General features: G+C 53.2%; 3 protein-coding genes across 3 annotated transcripts; 2 read left to right on the top strand and 1 right to left on the bottom strand.

Annotated features, from left to right (window-relative positions):
* Window positions 1-1,338: 1,338 nt before the first annotated feature.
* On the top strand, window positions 1,339-3,838 carry PG985_013843 (HCO3 transporter family-domain-containing protein; the record flags this gene model as incomplete). The annotated part of the gene is made up of 4 exons (XM_066833609.1): window positions 1,339-1,760; window positions 2,091-2,261; window positions 2,331-2,884; window positions 2,946-3,838. The coding sequence occupies 4 exons, from the start codon at window positions 1,339-1,341 to the stop codon at window positions 3,836-3,838; spliced, it is 2,040 nt and encodes a 679-aa protein (XP_066678349.1).
* A 3,338-nt stretch (window positions 3,839-7,176) lies between these two features.
* Window positions 7,177-8,197, top strand: PG985_013842 (Protein rds1; the record flags this gene model as incomplete). The annotated part of the gene is made up of 2 exons (XM_066833608.1): window positions 7,177-7,349; window positions 7,408-8,197. 2 exons carry the CDS (start codon window positions 7,177-7,179, stop codon window positions 8,195-8,197), a joined length of 963 nt encoding a protein of 320 aa, XP_066678348.1.
* Window positions 8,198-14,154: 5,957 nt separating this feature from the next.
* On the bottom strand, window positions 14,155-16,369 carry PG985_013841 (Ctd kinase subunit alpha; the record flags this gene model as incomplete). Its single annotated transcript, XM_066833607.1, has 2 exons — window positions 14,155-14,368; window positions 14,436-16,369. 2 exons carry the CDS (start codon window positions 16,367-16,369, stop codon window positions 14,155-14,157), a joined length of 2,148 nt encoding a protein of 715 aa, XP_066678347.1.
* Window positions 16,370-16,857: the final 488 nt, after the last annotated feature.

Genomic DNA, 16,857 nt, shown 5'->3' with positions numbered 1-16,857 from the left:
ATGATACCCTTCCAATTACGTTGGTCAATAGTATTAGGATCAAACGCATGTCGCTTCCTACACACGGCTTGTGTCAAACCCATTTTCCTAGCGACTGCTCGAGCCATGTGACGACTCATGGTAGGGCCAGGAACCACCCAAGGATGCTGCCCGGGCAGAACAAGTCCACATGGACGATGACCGATGGGGATCCGACTCCACATACCGGGAAGAGGTTCCAGGGCTCTTCCCGCTTCTTGGGTGTCACATGTACTCCAGGACCAGCAAAACCACTCGGAGATATAGCAGAAATCGTATTGAATCCCATCATGTATTCTATTCATACATAAACCCATATAGTTATACAATAAATGTTCCACTGTTTTTGCTGTCTATTCTGTTAAGGCTTGAGCTGCAAAGAAGGAATGTTACGAGGCTGGAGCAAGGCCCGGTTTGCTACGAGAGTGTGCTGCCGGAGGTGGCCTCCGCGATCAAGGGACATGACATGCACGCAAGCCTCTGACCACCGCTGTTGTCAAGTTCGATCCATACCAGCCACCAATGGAATGTGTCCCCGAGCTCCAAGAGAAAGAAAGACGGGTCAGATGCTAGCTTACATCACAGCCCGAACTCGATCCAAATCGAAAGATTGACGTAAGAACAAGGCAACTTGATACGGCGAACAAACGGTGGTGAATGGGGGTTGACACCCTTTACGGGAATGATCCGAGAACGATCGGTTGGTATTTTTTCTTTCCGGTCCGCCCAATGAGGGATAGTGCTTGCATGTCGTTGCGCCTCCCCACACCGGGCCTGCAGCTACTTAACTGGGGGGACGCCATTGGGCGGTATACATATAGGGAGACCTATTCGGCTTGCTGCTTCTGGAAGCTATTTTGTTGGCTGACGGACTTGATTTTCAGTGCTCTCGTTGGCTTGGATAGATTGTTTCGATTACTCATTACTCATTCACTTCATCTTTTTCTTTTTTGATCTTGCTCACGGGTCCGGAAGTAACATTAATCACCTTCAGACGAAAAGACTACTTCCGCTCAGCCCATCCCCCGACTGTAGACAGCAGCCACGACAAGGCCATCTGCTAAAATCGATCTTCAAAGATCAGGCTGGGTTTGACCATATACTAATATATTTTATACGTCAGTATATACATATACATATACTCACATTCACGCAGATCTGCCCTTGTTTTCCCTTATCGTCAAAGCACGCACTCTCTTTTTCACAGGCACATGGCCTCGAAACCTTCTTTTGAACACAGGCCTCAGAGTTTGTCTAGCGCAGCCTCGTAGGAATAGGAACGCCACACATACGCCCACGGCTAATTGATACGCGCACGCCATGACTCTATCATCCTCGTCGTCATCGCGGCATGACGGTACGGTAGAGGACCCCCTTACGATGCCTCCCACCACCACCACCACAACGATGCGCTCGGGTGGCCGCCTTGGCCACTCCGCGACGGCCACGGCCACGGCCGACAATGAGGAGAACACATCGTCATCGTGGGCGAGTCGAATGAACCGTCGCCGCCGCGAGAGCCGTCTTGGTCGGCCTAACGCAGACCGCGACGGGGACGATGAGAACGGCGGCGGCGGCCACGGCAATGCCACCCCTAAGCCCACGGACAAGTGGTGGAAGATTCACCTGTTCCGCGGCATGGTCAACGATATCCGCCGTCGGGCGCCCTACTACTGGAACGACTGGCGCGATGCCTGGGATTATCGGGTTGTGCCCGCTACGGTGTATATGTATTTCGCCAAGTAAGTTCCGGCTCCCTCTCCCTTTTCTCCGTTCTGCCTTCCGGCGTGGGTTTTTATCGTATTTCCCCTTTCCCGCTGTCGTTCACCTGTATGTCTCATAGGGCTCCCGCCGGTATGGCCTCGAGTTCCTGCATGTGCTAGCGAGAGGTGCAGCAGCTGGCGGTAGTAGCATGTTCTCCCGCCCTTCCTTCTGCGTGTCTCAGTTCTCGTTCTCTAATATGCCACGTTTCACTGGCCGGGCGGGCCGCTGGTCTCACCCTCCTTTTCCTTTCATTGGTCATGAAGTATATATAGTTTTTCTACTATACTGACTGATGCTGCACCATTTAGTATAATGCCCGCCTTGGCCTTCTCGCTTGATATGTTCACGAAGACGGGGATGCAATACGGGGTCAACGAGGTTCTCCTCGCCTCTGTGCTCGGTGCCGTCGTTTTCGCCATATTGGCCTGCCAGCCTCTGGTCATCGTCGGGGTGACGGGGCCCATCACAGTTTTCAACTAGTTAGTTCAAATAAGCCCCCCCTGGCTGGCTGTAGGAAACGGATTGGTGGGTGGCTAACATAGCTTTAGCACCGTGTACGACATCATGGTACCGACTGGTACGAACTACCTAGCATTCATGTGCTGGATCGGCCTGTGGTCGCTCCTCTTCCACTGGATCCTTGCCGTCACCAACTCGTGCAACTGGCTAAAGTATGTAACGCGGTTCCCCTGCGACATCTTCGGCTTCTACGTCGCCTTCATCTACCTACAAAAGGGCGTCCAGGTCCTCGAGCGCTTCGGCAACGAGGCGCCCTTCTACCTCTCCGTCATGGTGGCCCTGCTGGTATTCATGATCGCGTACGCTTGCGGCGAGTTTGGCGGTAGCCCCTTGTTCCGTCACCCGGTCCGTGTCTTTCTGAAGGACTATGGCACGCCCCTTACCGTCATCTTCTTCACCGGCTTCGTGCATCTGGGCCGCATGAAGACCATCGACTTGGAAAAGCTCCCAACCAGTCGGCCGTTCTTCCCTACAGCTGATAGGGGCTGGTTCGTGCACTTCTGGGATATCCCCGTGGGACACATCTTCATCGCCATTCCCTTTGCCGTGCTACTGACCATCCTGTTTTGGTTCGACCACAATGGTAAGTTCTTTGCGCGTCGAATTGGTGGGATTTGAGCCAATGGCTGACAAGCTTGATCCAGTATCGTCCCTGATCGCCCAGGGTACCGAGTTTCCGCTGCGGAAGCCGGCTGGCTTTCACTGGGACCTCTTCCTGTTGGGCCTCACCACCGGTGTCGCGGGGCTTCTCGGTCTCCCGTTTCCGAACGGTCTGATCCCGCAGGCGCCCTTCCACACCGAATCGCTATGCGTGACCAAGGTCGAGGTAGACACTGACGAGAACGGTGAGGAGAAGGGCCATTACACGCACAAGCGGACGCACGTGGTGGAGCAGCGAGTGTCCAACCTGACTCAGGGCCTCCTCACCTTGGGAACCATGTCAGGCCCGTTGCTGATCGTGCTGCACCTCATTCCGCAGGCCGTCCTCGCGGGCCTGTTTTTCATCATGGGCTACCAGGCGCTCGAGGGCAACGGCATCACAGTCAAGCTCCTATTCCTATGCCGCGACCAGTCCCTGACTCCTAGAGGCCACCCGCTGAAACAGATCCCCCGCCGTGCGGCCGTGTGGGCCTTCGTCGCGCTCGAGCTGGTCGGCTTCGGCGCTACCTTTGCCATCACGCAGACCGTGGCCGCGGTGGGGTTCCCAGTCGTCATCCTGGCTCTGATACCCGTGCGGGCCCTGCTGCTGCCGCGGCTCTTCACGCCGCACGAGCTCAGCATCCTGGATGAGCCTACTGCGAGCCCGTTCATCATGGAAAATGTGGGCGGGAGTTATGGCGGGGTAGGCGCCATCGACGGCGAAGGAGGACGCGACGGTACAGCGACGAACAGTGAGAGCGCGAGTGCCACTTTGCAGATGGACCCATCGCCGCTAGAACGGAGGAGTGAGGAGGACTTTGCGGGGTTGGAAGAAGGGAAGGGCGCGGGGATGGGACGACGAAGGGGCCAGTCGAGTCAACATGCTGGAGCGGAATAATGTTTATTGATTGATTGTAATAGTGGCGCGCGTCAGAGTCGGGCTGGTAGAAAAGTCGATTGGATGCCTGCCGAATGTTATATATACATATACCAGTATAGAGCATGATAGAACAAGGGTTCGCGATATACTGGTTGTTATCAAAGACCGAGGAGAGACTCCAAAGGGTCGTCTGGGGACCGGATGCTTCCTGAGCACATAGTGTATGTCGCGGCTTTCAGAGACCGCAAGCCGTTGCATATCAGGAGACGAGCTTAGGTCTAGCCTGCGCGTCAAGACGCTTGTGTTCATCCGATTTGTTTGACTCAGTCTAAAGACCGCGGGACAGTACCTAAGTTGGCATCACCCATTCCAGAGCTGCTGATCATCAAGTCGTGTTGTGTTGTTGGCGGAGGCAGTTTTCTTCGCAGACGGACTCTCGCATGGTTTCGTTCGCATCCTCGTGCTTAGTAAGGTGCCAAGGTCACCACTACCGACTCAGCCCTCGCCGAGTACCGTATGACCCTCGTCCAGCCGTCGGCGGCAAGTAAGAAAAAGATCAGATCCGACTCTAAATCATATCAGCAAATCAGTCGGAGAGCCTCGCCATCTTTGGTCATGAAGGTTTCAGCTTCGCAGTACGATAATGAGGAGGCGGCAGCAGCGGCGCGCAACGCCCTCAACGATGCCACACATCCCAGTCCCTCTCGACCTCATTTCGGCCTTATGATAGGTACATCGATATGACACAAAGCCTGTTATGTCGGGAATGGTATATATCTTCGAGAGAAACGCCCGTTAGGTGGAGGGACTGGCAGCATCGGCTGGGGTGGAGAAGAAGCGAGAGAGACGTGATGAAGAAGGTCATGTGTACATCGCGACCCCCCGGAAGGGCGGGGAGGAATATTTAAGACAAAAGTCGAGGTTCTGACGCAGTCATCCGGGAGACATGGGCGTACCTTTGGTCCGGGACTTGGCCCGGATCCGACTTGTATATATGTATATACGTAGACGGAGTAGCAGAACGTTTCCATGCCTTTTCAGCTCTTGGAGAGATTCGAATCGCCTTCTAGATGCCAATATAAGCTTTGCCATGACTTGCCAACAGGAAAGGAGGGGAGAAACTGGTTCTTTAGCCCCATCGTAAGAAACAGACAGTACTGAAGCAAGTTTGGGTTCCCGTCCGGGCGATGTTAGTCATCGAGTAAGACAGCTCAGACAGACTGAAGCGGGTAGGAGAGTCCCCGGCCAACCGGGACAACCGGCCAGCCAGCCAAGGTGTCAACTAGACGAGGCCTGACCGGATGGCAGCGATGAACGTTTCCCGAGACGGGCCCAGAGGGGAGGGCCACCGCTGGGCAGTGAAACACCCGAGGCATAAGGCGGAGCACATCACTCCCATCTGGCTGTGGAAGATTTTCTGAGATCGATGGGCCAGGGAGCCTGCGGAAACACGGGTTCCGCGTGGGCGCCCACCGCGGCACGGATAGATGGCAGACGAGGCAAGTCCGATAGCTGGGCGCCTTAGCTATGTACTTGAAGGCATGGTCGGGGATGCGAGGTAATATGCAGGCACAGCAGCGCCTTGCATGATATGATGCCCGTCGATCTCCCTCATGCGAGTGGCTCGTTACCTAGCTGTTCATCAAGTACCACAGAGATCCAACGGCGGGAAGATCTTCCCGGCCCGGGTAGAAGGGGAAGAGCAGTTGCTGTAGGGGCGCGGGCAAGAGTCCCCAATGACGCCAGAGTCACGGAAGTTGTTGAACCCATGCTTTCAAACAGTAGGGTCTCCAAGAGGGGGTTGTGAGTTGCCTTGTTGCCGTCTGCTACATAAGCCGAGCCGAGCAAGGGGTACGCAGAATGGATCCCTCTGCACTCTTGGGCGCTTTGTAGGTGTTATTCATTTTAAGTTAGTGGGTATTGGGGAGCTCGGGGCCACCAACGTAACCACCCATACCATCCCCACTCGTGTTTTGAGCCTCCTCCATATCTTGCTCCATTCCTCCTGCCCCCTCCCTCTCAAGAATCGTCCTTTTGGGCCTACGAGGTAGGTTAAATGTTTGCTCTATTCGGTGGAGAAGCATTTATGCTGCTATTTTGCACCTCGACACAACGGACGGAAAGTTCGGGTAATTCTCTAGCGCAAACACGATGAGCCATCTGAGCCCGAGAATGCATAGCATTGCATTGCATCGCATCTGATCTCTCATCTCCGGACGTGATCTCGCACTGCTGCCAAGCTTGTAGGCGACTTCCAAGCCATTGACCCGCCGTTGCGCCGACAACAAGTGGTCTGCAGAGATTGAGGGCTGTCAGATTCTCTCGGCACGCGCTGGAATCGGGAAACAAAGCCCGTTCCATTGTCCAGTGGCAGTGTGGAAACACTTCCGTCCGGCTGAGCATGCTCTCGGGTACCGGCAACAGCATCACAAAAGACCCAAGCCAAGCGCCTGGAAATGCGCACTTGGTGGGCGACCACCGCCTGTATTTGCTGCAAAACTCACTTCAACGGCATAGGCAATTGCAGGTTTCAGGGCTCGGCTGCCAGTCTGTCCGCTTTCTTGGTGTGCGCTTAGAAAGGCCGCTGAAACGGCATCTGAAGCAGATCACCCCCCTCAACCCCCTCGGGCCCTGAGCTCCCCTGCTGGACGAACCCTGCCCACTTTGGTCCTGACAAGCAAATTCATCCCAACTTTTTTCTTTTTTTCGCCCATGAGTTTGTCCAGATGCTGGGCGCTGATTGGCCCCGTTGCGCCTCTGCTCTCGTCTTGCTGAGCGTGTTTCGTTTGATCTCTGCGACCCTGGCGTGGCGGTCGAAGGCCATTGGCCAGCGCTGCTGCTACCTCCCCGACTGGGCAACTTTGGATGGAAGCTTGTCTCTCTGTGCCATCTCGACTCCACCGGCACCCCCATGGCAGCACGGCACCGGAATCTCGACTTGCGACGAGCGATGCTCGCATGCTCGCCTCCTCTGTCCCTCCCCCCTCCATGGCTTGTACCAGGGGTAGCTCTGGAAGACGACATGCCGTCCACCGGGCAGCCCTCCTTCCGTGACCCGCCCTGCTGAATTAGATCTCTTGGCCGACAAGCTTGGCCATCTACTTTAATAGCACATTCTCCCACGCTTCTTGGTAACATTCCATTCTCTTCATCCCATCCCGTGTCTTCATCCAACTTCGAATTAAAAGCACTGGTCTGCTTCTTGGGATCTTTTAGCTTTGTCTCTCTTTTACTTCTAATTCTTCTAATCACCCAGGTGGGCCTTTAAACAAACAGCCAAGCTAGTCTTGCTCTTTCGTTCTATCACGACCGTCCTTCTTCCACCCGATCCAGAAATCCATAATCAGACAGACAACATGCCTTCAATTATGAGAACCGCCGGTCTTTTGGCCGGCTTGGCCGCCGTCGCCTCCGCTCTCCCGGCTCAACCCAAGTTCACCCCCCGCCAGGAGGCCATCTACGAGCTCACAAAGCGCCAGACTGCTGCCGAGGCGGCTCTGGGTCTTCAGGATGTTGATATTCTTCAATTGTGAGCATCTCTTCTGTTTCCTGGCGCATTGTCCACTCAACTGACTTTGATATCCCAGTGCTCTTACTCTGGAGTGGCTCGAGGGTACCTTCTACCAACAAGGATTCGCCAAGTTCAAGGATTCCGAGTTCGCTGCTCTGGGCCTGAACACCGCTCAGCTCGCCGATCTCAAGCAGGTTGGCAAGACCGAGCTGGAGCACGTTGGTCTGCTGCAAAGTGCCATTGCCCAGGCTGGTGTCAAGCCCGTACAGCCCTGCGAGTACGACTTCGGATTCACCGATGCCAAGGGCATGGTTGGCACCGCCGCCGTTCTCGAGAACGTCGGTGTGTCGGCCTACTTGGGCGCTGCTCCCCTCCTCTCCGACCCCAAGATCCTGTCCACCGCCGGCTCCATCCTCACCATCGAGGCTCGCCACCAGTCCTTCATCCGTGGTGCCGCTGGTGTCACGGCCATTCCCCAGGCCCTGGATACCCCTCTCGGCCCCAAGGCCGTCTTCTCTCTGGCTGCGCCATTCATCAAGTCTTGCCCTGAAGGCTCCAACCTGATCCTCACTGCCTTCCCCACCCTGAAGATGACTTCGGCGGCTCCTGCTGCCGGCAGTGTCCTTGCTGCCGGCACCCAGGTCAAGCTTGAGAGCGAGGCCTCTGCCGCTGCCAAGTTCTGTGGCTTCACCAACGCCAACGCACCCGGTGGCACTGCATTCGTCGAGTTCAAGGATGGCAACTGCGCCACTCCTAGCAACCTTGCTGGCGTCACATATGTGACCCTGACCAGCGAAGCTCCGGCGACTGGTGTCCTGTCTGACGCGATCACCTTGGCCGGCCCCATGGTGCTCATGGCCTCATAGATGCCCAGCACGACGAATCACTCAACCAACCGCCGAGGCAGACAAGGCAGAGAGGGCGCGCGCCTTGACGGGCCTAATGAACGTGCAACGTACAGCACGGGGACTATCACAATGAGTCAAGTCAAGTCAAGACGCCTACGATGAGAAGAGCGCCGCGGAACCAGCCAGAGACGAGCAACCCAAGTGGAAGAAGTTCTTGGTCGGTAGCTCGCATAGTACCACCAGTATAGAACTAATACAAATCTGGATTGCTCCTTTTTACTTCCGCGGCCGCTTCTTCTTCTTCCTCATCTGTCTCTATGTGCATTAGCCCGGCTGCTACATCATACTTCACTTCTTTGGCAAAACGGCATTACGAGGGGGGATGGGCAACCATTTCTCAGTCTAGTAGCCAACAATGCCTGTATTGTTCTTTATATATTTTGTTGCGCATCTACCTCATGTAATTCACGAGGACTGGAGAAAAGGGCAGGTGCACAGATAGAGAGACAGAGAGAGGGCCACATTGTTGTGCGATTAGATACCCCATGGGCAGCCAGAGATGATGCGCTCTCTCTGAAGACGGCCTGAAATGTGTGTTTGGATTTTTTATGTCACCAGTTATTGTTAGCAAAAACTTTATCTACTTACTACTACTACTACTACTACCAAAAAATTTCAAAAACATTATATAAATCATCGTCGATCTTCTTGACTCCATTCAGAATGTAAATCAAACCACTCGTGTGACTTGGCAACAAACATGACAGCAACAGCCAAGTGGTGAGAATAGGTAATGGCCCGTGCCGGCATTGGTTTGGTTTGTGACAGTGGTTGATTGATAGACCGACTGGCAAGATCCGAGAGAGCTGAGACGTGCTAGCGAGTATCTGATTTTAGGGGCAGATTGATGCCGTGGCTTGGGGGTGTTTGAGATGCTGAGATCTGCGGGTATGCTAAATCTGTCGCCACGTCATGTCAATGGATGGGATGGATTGATGTCTTCTCGAGCCGCCGGTACGAAGGTACCTGCGTTACGCAGCCGCGTTTCGTTTCTGGCTGACTCCCGGTTTGGACTATGGTGAGGATTCATTCATCAAATACGAGAGAAAGCTGATCACTTTGCCCTTTGCCTCTTTTCTCGGTCTTACTCTTCCTCTCCTCTCTTCACTTTTTTCCAAAAGGGGGAACCACCTCGGCGACTCTTTGGCCAGACGGTTGAGCGGCTTGTGCGAAGTCGCATTGACGCAGGAGCTGGAGGCTTGGCAGGTTTTTGTTCAGTGGGTACCTCCACTTGATGTTGCGGCCGGCATGGGTTCGAGTAAGGTTAAGTGCATGTGTATAGGGTGGGTACGTGTGCTCTTGATTGGCACGATGGGACTCCAAGCTGGCAGGCAATTTCTTTGATTGGTGGTTAGCCTTGGCTGCAGTTGGATGTTGGTAACGAGCAGGGGACCTGTCTGTCTTTCTTTCTCTTTTCATGTTTGATTTGGTGGTTTGTTGGTTGCTGCGTGATAGGGCAACTGGTCTGACTAACAAGCACGTGCGCCAGTTGGAATGCAGTAGATGGGTAGTAAAGTATGCCTATGCAAGAAGAAGAAAAACTTGAGTCCCGGGCGAAGAAGAGAGTCAGAGTTGGTTTAGTTCATGAGAAGAATTATCGATGGTCATTGAGGTAGACAGCGAGCTAGAAGCCCCAAAGGAGCTAATCATGTACAGGTAGGTGGTGGTTGTCTTAGCTTATGAATGGTGATAGGATGGGATGCCCCATCTGAAAGGCTTATAGGCGATGACACTGGATGGTGCATAAGTACTTAGTTAGGTATGTTCTTATTACTGCAGCAAGAGCCGTTATGGGTTGGTGGGATATAAACGGATCGGAGCTGGGTCGAGTATGGTAGAAAAAGGCATTGTTGGGAAGCAGGGCATTCACAACCTCGGGCGGGATTCGAATGCAGGACCGGCTTCCAAGAGAATATCAAAAATGGAACTGGTCCCTAGCCATTCGGCTATAATGCCCAATGGCTATGAACCAATTCTAACAGTCGCCGACCATGTTGGGACTTAAGAGGTCTCGCCCTGTAGGTAGGTGACTACCTATTCAGGGAGGGGGACGGGCAACGGGTGGTGGTGTTTGTGGCATTCTCCATGAGCTACCATGTATCTCCTGTGCGCTCTCAACGGCTGTGAGAAGAAGGAAAGGAAGAGACTGGCCATATTGATTTGAATGGGTATGCCTGGTAGCAAGCTTCATCGTGATCAGTACCACACACCTGGAGTAAATAGGAGAAGCAGCCATCGCCCGTCAACAGTCGCCGATGATACTGGGGCATATGAGGCTTTCTCGCAATGGTTATGACAAGGGTGAATTAGGTAGGAGGCTCCTGGGTACCTGGAAACCTACCGATCCTAGAGAAATTGCACAAAACACTGTCACCAGCTTGGGGCCGCAGCCTTCTTCGTGATGGATGCGATGTTGAACATGGTATAAGCCCCTATCCAGTGGGCCGCCACACATTCCTACATACCTACCTACATGCATACATACCCCAAGCCGTTGGAAATAATCCAAGGGCATATCCTGCCCGATTCGATATAGCCCTTGGATGCGTCACTAGGTCTGCACCACAACGCACACGTGAAGGGATAGCATAGCAGTTGGCTTCCTGTCTATCGATCCAAAATCATGACTACGTGTAGTTATCACCACCAAGATTGATCTCCCATGGTCGTGGCCTACTACCATCTTCCCTTTATCAATCACCCATGTCAAAATGCAGACCTATATAAATCACCCTTCGTATTCATCTGACTAGGATTCATTAGTGAAGCCCGTATGGCTATGGCGGGGTCTGTCTGGTTCAGCATTGTGGTGCTTCGTTCCAATGAAACGACCATGTAAGTATCCAGCAGTGCCCAGCCTACTATGAATGAAGACGACAGGAAAAAATCTTGAACTAAGTCCAATTATAACGGCACCTGCGTTGTCTCTCGCATACGCAGTCCAATTTTCGTTGTGGGTATGCGCATCTAGAGGTGCATAACAAAGCGCGTGGCTTGAACAAGCTGCCCAACACACATTGGCAGACAAAAAGTCCTACACAGTCTGATATTCTGTTTATCAATAAAGAAGGGGCTATTTGTAAAATAAATAGCCAATTCGGAAAAGAAAGTCACCACTGAGAGAAGCAAAAAGTGACCGCAGAGGGAGTTGAACCCTCTTGCCTTTAAGTATAATATGAATAAGAATACTAACCGCTAGGCTACACCGGCCCGGTCAAGGGAGGAAGGGTCTGTTTGGGAACATATTTACTGGGCTGGATGTAGAAAGTGCAGTGTGCTGTGGTCGAGTGGTGATTCAGAGTTTGACCCAGCCATGGATAGCAGGATAGCAGGGGGTTGCTGTTGGGGTGAAAGAGGAAGAAGCAAAAGACAGTTGGCAATCGAAGGGTCAAATCGAGAAAGATTGTAGAAAGATGCATGGGAGAGCAACATGAGGAAGGCAATCGAGGTTGCTGCGGGCAGGTTAATGGGATGGAGCACGGTGCAGAAGAAACCTGGCTGTAAGCCATTGCTTTGGTGGAGGCTGTCATTGAGCTGACGGGTCTTTGTGATCCTCTTACATATTGGCCTTGGGATAGAATCGCCCACGAAGAGATACCAATCCAGTGGCCATGTCAAGTTCCTATTTAACTAGTTGCCTTCCCCTACCTGGCAATCCATGTACCAGACTACAGCATCGGCTCGACAACATGCCCGTCAGGCAGCAATGGCAGCTACGAGCCAGACCCCAGAAACCAATGGAGCATCTGGAGCATCTGACACATTTGAACTTCCTCCGCTTTCGTAATTAACACTTGCATCCCATATCGCCTTTTTGCTGTACACCTGGATCGGAATATCGAAGAATATGGCATCAACCGAGGACAGTTGCTCACCCGGCAGCCAGCAGGAATGAGCGAAGGCCACATCACTCGCTCAATTCACCATCAGGTCAGTTTATCATCATTGCTCGCTTCCCTGCCTTCCTGCTCTTGCCCTTGGATATAATGATTAGTGGGAATCTCTCTGAAGCTACGCTGAAGCCAATTACTTGTTCGTAAACTGACCCAAGGCCAAACCTCGCTCATATTGCGTACACTATCCCGTCACTTGGACTACAGAACAGGCCTGCCGGTTCTATTAACTCCCCAATGTATGCAGAATCATGGCCTACAGACATGAAGTCAACTTGTCGCAGTTGCATCGTTTCACATTAGAGCAGAAAGAATGACCACAACCTGACCATGAGCACGTCTTTGCTGCTCATGGTATTTATTCTACGCGCATTCGCCAGCTGTTATGCTTGGCCGCCGCCCTTTGCGTCGGAGCAATTTTTTTTTCGAGTGCAAACGGGGTATCCTGACAGAATATCCGTTTGTAGGACGTATTGAACCAACCGGGTTACACAGCCAACTAACTCATGTCCTCTGGATGTACCGCGGGTTTCGACGGGAGGCACATACAACTTCCACACACAGGCTGAATTGCTTATACTGACCGCCAATGAAAACCCACAAATAATGCGGATGCTAGTCAGTTCAGCTCATTCAAACACTCCCTTCCGCCTTGCTCGCAGCTTGATTGAGCAACGAAATGACGAGAAAATTTTGTTTCCATGAGCTTCACAGCAATGATCTCTTTCCTCACAATATCTGACTTACGATTGCACCTATCATTGGTCTCCCATTTGCCGCTCCTACCCTCTTAGCTCAACATGCTAACCTGCTACAACACCTATTATTAGCGTCCAGCAACGGAAGGAAGGTCATTGGGAACGGTCTTCCACCTTCCCTGCTCGCTCTTGTCTCTCATCGCCCAATCTACAGTGCACAAATCTGATAAGAAGCTCAGCAATCGCTTGGCCAAAAGGTTTGAGACATGACGACAACCCAACTAAGCCACATGTACCGGCTGCACCTCTTTTGACGGGTGACGCTAGCTGGTCCCCCAAAAACCTGACTCGGCTCCATATCAACTCATTTCATTTTTTTTTTCTCTTCAACATCCATTTTCTTCTTCTTCTTCATTCCCGATGAACAAGCTCTGCTTCTTTTCCGTCCATGATACGGCTTGGAAACGGGGCATATTCTGCTGCGAGAAGTCTGGGCATCTTTGCTAATATTCAGCTACACATGCGTGCGTTTTGTGCATGACGGTGTAGTTCGCCCCGTCGCTCGAATATCATGGTATGTACCACCAAAAACCTTCTCCTTCAAGCCTTTTAAAGACCTACACACGACAAACAAAAACCGCCATAGGGCCTAGTTGGCCTTGTTTTTGCATGATGAAAAGACCATTATCACAACTGAACCTCTAAACAATCTACATAACTAGAGTGTTATGTTGAAGTTAGATTGGAGACCTGATCTGAGCAAAAAACACAACCAAAATTTTGGTTGCGAACCCCCGAAATTCCTCAAATCGCTGTATGAAAGCTTTTGCTGACTGTATTGCGTTTGCAGACTAGCCATGTGCTGAAAATTCTAACTTAGGAAACAAAGTGACTGTTTGTTACGGGCTGAGATGACGCCACGCCAGTCCGTTGTATGCATATATTATATTACAATATAGTATGGCTGGGTTGACAGCGGCGCCTCGATAGTAGCCAGTTGACCAGTAGACATAGATAAATACATAATCGCTCATTCATCAAATATCGCTTTAGTATACATCAAACTACACACCCGTCCACACTTGAAGGCAAGTAACGCTCCCGTCTAGTCATTGACTGCCGTCCCATGCACGGTGATGTGTGAATATCTGAGTCTCGTATCGTCTCCCTGCCCAATGCCCAAAACACCGCGACGCCCGAGTACTGTGATCCAGACGAGGGCCACCATTTTCAAGTAGCCTCGGGGCAATCATGACTTTGAACCCATTTGCGTTAACATCCCTGGCATATTTGACTGCGGCACCTCTGCTCCAAATATCGGCCGTTACTGAACCATCGCCTCGCCTGCAGCCACATCGCCCATTGGCGGCTGTCCCTCTAGGTGCGGCCGCTTCGTCTCTCGAGCATCTTGCACCTCGATTGATCTCTTCTTGTCTTTCTCCCTGGCCGCCTGTCGTGCTTCACGCTCCTGCTTTTCCTTTGCACGCCGGAGCGCCTTCGATTCGAACTCGTGCCAGTCTCCTTGGATATCGGCCAGCCTGGAAGAATGTGTTAGTAAACCTGTGTCCATTTCCCATCATCCATCCAAACATGAATTAAACTTACGCGGTAGCTTGTTTCGGCGGTGGCTGCTCCGTCGTGAAGTAGGCGTGCTCCAGAACTTCGGCAGCGGTGGGCCGTCTGGCCGGATCATAGTGAAACATGGAGGTGAGTAGGTCGAATGCTGCGGCGGGCACGCGCTCCTTGTACTTCTCGGCAAACACGTTCGCTTTGCGATAGTTGGGCCTCAGCAGTTCAAACCATTCCATCTTGACCAAATCGGGCCACTCCACCTTGTTGGGCGTGCCGAGGATAGCGTATATTTTGTCCAGTTGGTTGATCTCGGTGCCATCACCCGGGAAAATGGCATGGCGAGTGAATATTTCGACCATGACGCATGCTGCGCTCCATACATCTACTGCAGCTGTGTACCGGGTTTCACCAAGTAGCAGCTCAGGCGATCGGTACCAAATGGTGATGACGCGATTCGTGTAATCCAGTCGGTGATGCTTCGCATAAAAGCGAGCGAGGCCGAAGTCGGCAAGCTTCAAGATGCCGTCGCTGCTTACCAAAATATTGGCTGCCTTGATATCTCGATGGAGAACTCCCCGGCCATGCAAATAGTCTAATCCCTCAAAGAGCTGCTTTGCCATGTGCTTCTTCTCAGCTGGGTCAAGTTTGTATGAAGGGTGGTTCAGCAACCCCGTCAAGTCGTGCGAGAGGTACTCGAACACCATGTAGCAGTTGTTGTCTTCGACCATAACTTCCATGAGGTTGACAATGTTCTCGTGCTTGAGCGATTGTAGCAATTTGATCTCGCGGACAGCCGTGACAGGGAACCCATCCCGTTCGCCCTCCATACGGATCTTCTTCAAAGCCACAAGCTTCTTGGTGTACACGTTTGTGCCCTTGAAAACCTTGCCATACGTGCCGGAACCCACGACAGATTCATTACCCGGCTTTCGGAAGTACACGGACTCGGCGCGGACATGCTCGGCAGGCAGTTGGGGACGCGGTTTAGGGCGCCGGACTATCTTTCTCACCCTTCGTATACGGGGAGGCTCAGGTGCGCGTTGTGGCTGTGGCGGCGGCTGCTGTCGGCTGCGCTGGTAGTCGGATCGTACTCTTGAAGAAGCAGGCTCGGTAGGGGTGCCACGAGGAAGATCCCGATCCTCCCGATCCCGATGGTCACGCTCGTCAACAGGTTGATCTCTTTGAGCAGGCGTTGCACTAAATTTCTGCGAGATCTCAGGTTTGGGGGCAGTGGCCGGAGCCTTGGAAGTGGGCTTGAATGCAAAGCTGAACTTGGGACCGGAAGGAGGTGCCGCAGCTGCCGGCCCCGTGGGAGGAGCGCGAGCCGGTGGTGGCATTTGCTCGTTGTCTTCCTTCCTATCGGGGACCGCTTCTTCATGGCGAGCATCGTGAAGTGGCCGTGTAGGGCTGGGTTCATCTAAGTGCTCATCGTAAGTGGGAGCTGTCTCGGAGTTTGCGGATCCTGCATAAGGTGGACTCGTGTGTTGCGGAGTGTTTTCGCCGGAGTGGCCGGGAATATTCCTAGTAGCAGCCGGACCCGTTGGAGCGTTGAGGGGCGCAGATGTGAGACCGCCACCGCGAGAACCTCCACGGGATGAGCTGAAGCTACTCCCGCGAAAGCCGCCACGTGAGAAACCACGGCCGGCAGCTGGTCCTGTGGGTGGTTGTGGTGACGGCTGCCTCTTGTTAAATTGAGCTTGTGGTCCAGTAGGTGCCTGAGGGCGTTGGTCATTTGGCGAGTACTGCTGCTGCGGATTCCCACTGCCACGGGCCGTCCCGGCGTGTGGTGACTGCGGTGCTGATGAGCCATGGTGGGAAGAGCCAGAAGTCACATGGGGCGGGGACTGATTATGGCGTGTCTCATTGGGACGCCTGTGAGGGAAAGCCGGTGGCATATGTGAGTTGTGGTTGCCTCGAACCTCGCCTTTCCGCGAGAAATTCACTTCGATACTATTGGCACCGGACATTGGAGGCCCTGCACGCCTGCCGAAGCGTGGCTCGTCGCGACGTTTCCCTTTCTTGCGAGAAGCAGAGGGGCCTGTGGGGACGCGCGGGCCATTGTCATCGCGAGGTGAAAAAGGCGGGTGGCCAGCTCTCGGATGATCGTAACCTGGCGAGGTCTGCCGGACATAGGATCCGGCCTCGGATGGGTCCCTACGCGGCCTTTCTACAGGAAGTGGAGAGATCGCGTGAGCAAGTGAAGAACGCCGAGAATCTGCCCTGGGGGATAGGCTACGATCCATTGCAAGGTCGTCTCTGTTGGACGTCGAGGGTCGATGGGATGCTGATGAAGATGGCCTGCCTCGATCAAATTCACCGTCCTGTACCGAGAAAGGTGACCGGCTCCGGGGCCTTGAATGATGTGAATCTAGTTGGTCGGGCTCTGGTAGGTAATGCTGGCCTTGTCTTTTGGAGCGTTTCCTGTCTCGGCGGCGGCTGCGATCACGTCTTGACC

Source organism: Apiospora marii (genome assembly GCF_038362585.1).
Source record: "Apiospora marii strain CBS 49790 chromosome Unknown utg000011l_segment0_segment0, whole genome shotgun sequence".
In the NCBI taxonomy this organism is placed as follows: Eukaryota; Fungi; Ascomycota; class Sordariomycetes; order Amphisphaeriales; family Apiosporaceae; genus Apiospora; species Apiospora marii.
The sequence above is the reverse complement of the archived record's forward strand: the minus strand, read 5'-3'. Positions and strand labels throughout refer to the sequence as shown.